The sequence below is a fragment of the Microtus ochrogaster genome, chromosome 17, assembly GCF_000317375.1.
Source record: "Microtus ochrogaster isolate Prairie Vole_2 chromosome 17, MicOch1.0, whole genome shotgun sequence".
Classification (NCBI taxonomy): domain Eukaryota; kingdom Metazoa; phylum Chordata; class Mammalia; order Rodentia; family Cricetidae; genus Microtus; species Microtus ochrogaster.
The window spans coordinates 12,328,599-12,333,910 of NC_022019.1; the positions used below are offsets into that span (position 1 = coordinate 12,328,599).

At 44.0% G+C, this 5,312-nt stretch overlaps 1 protein-coding gene across 1 annotated transcript in view; it reads left to right on the forward strand.

Annotated features, from left to right (window-relative positions):
- The window catches only part of Adam2 (ADAM metallopeptidase domain 2), a 50,004-nt gene that overhangs the window by 39,944 nt on the left and 4,748 nt on the right, over window positions 1-5,312 (forward strand). The window contains exons 17-18 of the mRNA XM_005355494.2: window positions 1,679-1,750; window positions 1,980-2,109. Of these exons, the coding sequence (XP_005355551.1) occupies window positions 1,679-1,750; window positions 1,980-2,109 (202 nt within the window). The remainder of the gene's footprint in view (window positions 1-1,678; window positions 1,751-1,979; window positions 2,110-5,312) is intronic.

Sequence of the window (5,312 nt, forward strand, 5' to 3'; positions counted from 1 at the left end):
TGAGGTTTCCAGTCCCCTTAGTATGTTCTTGAGAACTAGAATTTCTGTGTAGTACCCTTTCCAGTTTGATCTTGGTTTCTAGTCTTCTTTGTTCTGAAGTCACTGTCCTGCTTTATTCTAGTTCTTTATCTGTGTTTCCCTTTAGGGATTTTTGAGAATGTTAATTACATCCATAAAACTAATTTGTTCCCTTTCATTGAAAAGGCTATGCTTTTCTGTTTTCTTTTTGTTCCTTATGATTTTTGTTGTCGTTGCAAATTAAGTGTCTGAAAAATCTGCTTCTCTGGGTGTTTGAAGAGTGGCTCAGTATTGAGAATGTTTTTGATAATCATTTTATCTCATCCTTAGATAATTATGTATATTATGGACACAATGTTGTTGTATTGAGGAGCAGCAGGCCATTTCCCGCCTGGCTCCCGTCCGCCTGACTAGCTTATACCCTGAAATAACAACAGACAAATTATATTCATTTAAACACTGCCTGGCCCATTATTTCTAGCCTCATATTTGCTAACTCTCACATCTTAATTAACCCATTTCTATTAATGTGTATCGCCACTTGACTGTGGCTTACCAGCATGAGTCTAACCAGCATCCATCTTTGAGAGGAGAGCCATGGCATCTGACACACTGCCTTCTTCCTCCCAGAATTCTGTTCTGTCTACTCCACCCACCTCAGGGCTGCCCTATCAAAAGGCCAAGGCAGCTTCTTTATTTAGCTTCTTTATTTAACCAATGAAAGTAACACATAGACAGAAGATCCTCCTACACCACAATGTGATATTTTTGAGGCCTGGAAACACTTCTGCAGTGATCAGATCAGAGTAGCCAGAATCTCTATCTTTTAAGTATTTACTGTTTTTCATTTGATATACATACCATGTCATATGTAATTCCCTAGTCACCCTCTTCTGCAGTACAGTACCAGCTTAATCTCCTTTTCTAACTGTAACATTTTACCTGTTAGCAAACCTTCCTTCATCTCCCTGCCCCCACCCATACCGCATCCAGTCCCTCAGAGTTCTCTAATTCTATTTGGAGTCACCTAATGATGATGTTACACAACGCCCTATAAGCTCTTCCACGTTGCTACAAACAGCAAGGTTGCATTCTGCTTTTGTGGCCAAATAACAATCTCAATATGCATTTTATATATTAAGTATGATCATTTGTAATGGGTTGATTTTCAACAATTTGTAATAGTTGCATTGATACATTTTTCTCATGCAGCATATATGCCACATTTTATATACCTATCTACTGGCGACAGTGAAACCAGCGATATCTCTTGGCCATTATGTATAATATAAACAGGACAGGGCAGGACAGTGTAGGTGTCTCGTCAGCAGCCTAACTTTATTTCCTTTGTGTGTGTACCTAGCTGTGGAAGCCTAAGAGAACTCTAAATCTTTCTCTTGTTGATTTACTTCAAGGACTTCCCACACACTTTGCTTAAGAACTCTACTAGTTCACATTCCTACCTTTTGGCCACACCCTTGCTGGGATGTGTGTTGGGGTGTCGTTTTGTTTTTTTTTTTTTATTTTTGCCATATTGCCAATAGCCAGCTTAACTGGGACGGGGTGGTATTTCAAGGTGGTTTTTATCTTAAGAGAGTACAGAATGCTTTTTAAAAAGTGACGAATCCAGCTGACATATCGGGCCCCTTGTCCATTCTAGGTTTGCATGAACAAAGAATGTGTAGAAGTCTTGAATTATGATTGCTCCCCGGCAGACTGCAACAACCATGGTGTAAGTGGCAGACCTGAGAGTGAGAGAGACAAGCTCTCCAAACTGCTCAGGAGAGCCAGGGCTGAGTCCCCTCCCCCATGCCCCTCCCCACCTCTCCTGCTGCCCTCCATCCCAATAAGAAGCCGCACAGGAAAATGGACATTATCTGACATAAACACTAGTTTGCATATTTCCTGGTGTAAATGAACCCAGCTGCCGGTCTTAGCCTGTGACTTTACGCTGTTTTCAGGTATGCAATAACAAGAAGCATTGCCACTGTACGGCCTCATACTTACCTCCCGATTGTGTGAATATGCAGGATGAATGGCCTGGTGGAAGCGTTGACAGTGGCAATCAACAACGAGCTGAGTCAATCCCTGGTAAGTCTTCCTACGGAGTGGAAAACGTAATTCAAACATTGTGGGTCAGGGGAAGTAAATGCTTGTCTCACAGACATGAGGACTGGAGTTTTGTCCCAAGAACTCACGTAAAAATGCTGTGGAGGCACAAACTTGGAATTCTGCCGCTTGGGAGGCAGAGACGGGAGCCAATCTAGATTAACCGGTAACCTTCGAGCTAGGGAGACACAGAAGTTAAGGAGTTGAGAAACTGGGGAAGACACTTACCATCCACCTTTGGAACACACACACACACACGCACACACACACACACACACACACACACTACTAAGAATGTTAAGTCAGTCAGTCTACAGTGGCCACAGCAAGGTCCAAGATAGAGAAAAGTCGGCCAAAGAGACCCATAGTTGTGGCCTTAGTGGACTTTTTCTAATCCAAACTCAGGAATTTACACTGAGAGAATCCTGTCTTGTGAACTTGACATGGTGAGAAGTATGTAAGTTCTGGGCTCATGTCTACTACCAGGACGAAACGGGCTGGCAAAGCCACCAGGTGTGACCAGGAATTGTCAACCACAGGGTAGAACCAAGAAACCAGAGTCAAAAGTTCTCTGAGAATTTGGAGGTTATGGTTAAGAAACTGAAGCACTAATAATAGAAACCCAGAGACAGATATTGGGGTTCAACCTGAAGGTCAGAAAAAGCAAAGCAGCCAGCCGCTGGCTCTTACCTCTACCTCAGACTGAAATGGTGATCCTGCCACCACGAATCCTCAGACTGACACTGAGTGAGACCTGTCTCCTCCTGTTTTATATTCCTCTCTAGTTCTGGGATTAAAGGAGTGCACCACCACTGCCCGGCCTCTGTGGCTAGCTAGTGTGGCTGCTGGGATTGAAGGTTTGTGCCAACACTCCCTGGCCTGTATGGCTGACTAGTGTGCCTGCACTGACCTTCAGGCAAGCTTTATTTATTAAAACACAAATAATACAGCACTATAAGAAACCCACCTCAAAAAAAAATCAGAAGGTATGCCCAGATGCTTTCCAAGATGAATTGAGATATATTTTTGCAAAGAAAAAATAGTACTGAGGGAAACATAACCCTGATAACAAATTCAAATGCATAAACCAGCGATGACAACAAAATCACAATCGAGCATCCTTGGTCGCTGCACATGTGAAAATCTTTAACATGAAGCTAGCTCATAGTGTATAGTTATCTGTATTCAAAGTTAAAATTCCAGACCAGGCCTAGGGATAGATTATCATGGTAGGAAACTTAGATAGCACATATAAGACCCCGAGTTCAATCCCAGGTACCACCATGAAGAGAAAAAAAATCCATACTAATGGGTGTCTACTGTACCACTGTCAACCAGTGCCGGTCACTATAGCAACAAAACCCAAATTGGCAAAAGACAAAATGGCGCTCGTTGCAAAGTATTTAGCCCTAACTCCTGAGGATTTGTTGCTGTTGTTATTTGTTTTGAGATACTCTTTAAGGTAAAGCCAGAAGAATCAAGTTTGAGCAAGACATGACTTCCAAATGGCCTGCTTATCCTGTGAAAAGCATGGTGTCATTTCCAACAAACTTCATGCTCATGAGAGTTGTACAGCAGAACTGTATTTCAGCTTTCCCATCTTGTTTTTCAGCTTGTTTAGAGCAGGTCCAACCACCAACCATGTTTCCCTGGGAGTTCTCAGATGGAGAAGCATGACTGCCTATGCCTGGTGGTTTGTGTAGGTGTGGCCCCCATAGACTCAGGCATTTGAGTGTTTGGCCTATAAGGAGTGGCACTTTTGGGAGGTGTGGCCTTGTTGGTGGAGGTGTGGCCTTACTGGAGAAAATATGTCGCTGTGGAAGCAGACTTTGAGGACTCGGAAGCGCACTCAGTCTCCTTCTGCTGCCTTCAGATCAAGAATGCAGAACTCTCAGCCCCTCCTCCAGCACCATGTCTGCCTGCACACTGCCTTGCTTCAAGCCATGATGATCATGGACTAAATCTCTGAACTGTAAGCCAGTCCCAATGAAATGTTTCCCTTTATAAGAGTTGCTGTGGTCATGGTGTCTCTTCACAGCAATAGAAACCTTAACTAAGACACTGCTTTCTGGAATGACTCAAACTCTCTCGAAAGCGAAACTTCTGTCCTGCTGCTGTCATGGAGTTATGTATAGACCAACAGACTTGGAGAGGTTTCTGAAAGTGTCCCAAGCCACCTTTAAAAGGATGCAGCACCATACTACCACACATGGGTCATGTGAAGGTACTGTGAAGACAACACTATAATGTAATCACACACCTTTAAGACCAAATTGTCTCCCAGGAATGCTAATCATCTAATGAGGGTTATCATGCTATGATGTCTTTTAATAACAATTGTGTGACTTCCATGGCTGATTTAACATAGGAAGGCTTCCCCTCTAACCATATCAACCTAGCCTGGAGACACCAGCAGAGTCACTGCACTCACGATGGCCTCCTGACAGCAGGTGCCAGCCTTTTGCATGAGGCACAAGGAAGCACAGGATCCCACAACCTTTCGTCATTTGAAGTTATGTTGCCCCTTCAACAGCACCCTGTGATGAACTCTCAGCAATGTCCTTTTGTCACAGACGCCAGCCTCTCAAACTAAGGACCCCTATCAGCAACAAGGATTCTCCAAAGAAGGTGAGCATCCACCCTGGCTCATAGAGCGTTGGACCAACAACAAAGACTTGAGCGATTTGCCTCCTCAAGGGCAATTGCCATGCATTCTGCCCAAATTCAGGTGCCCAGAGTCACATGTAGACCAGGAGCCAGACCAGAGATATAGAGGAGTCAGAATCCCTGGTAGTGCAGACAGTTGGTACCATTGCACAGCCCTTGAGGAGATGATGAGCAGAAAGACCCCAAGAAGAAGCTGAGATTGGGACAAGGAAAGAAAAGGACCTTAGCTTTGGAGGTCCCTAAGAGCAAGAACAGAGAAGCCAGGTTCTCTACCTCCCAGCCAGTCATCAGAAAAGGAATGGCTTCACTTTCTGTGCCCAGACTTGGAAAAGAAACATGAAGATGTCTATCCTGGAAGAGTGTATGACTTACTCGGAACTCCCAGTCTCATCTACCTACTGCTGCCTCCTCCTGATGTTCTCCACCATCCACCAGACGACGAGGTGCTTTAAAACAGCAACTCGTATAATCCTTGGTGTTGCAGAATAAAAGAGAGAGAGAGAGAGAGAGAGAGAGAG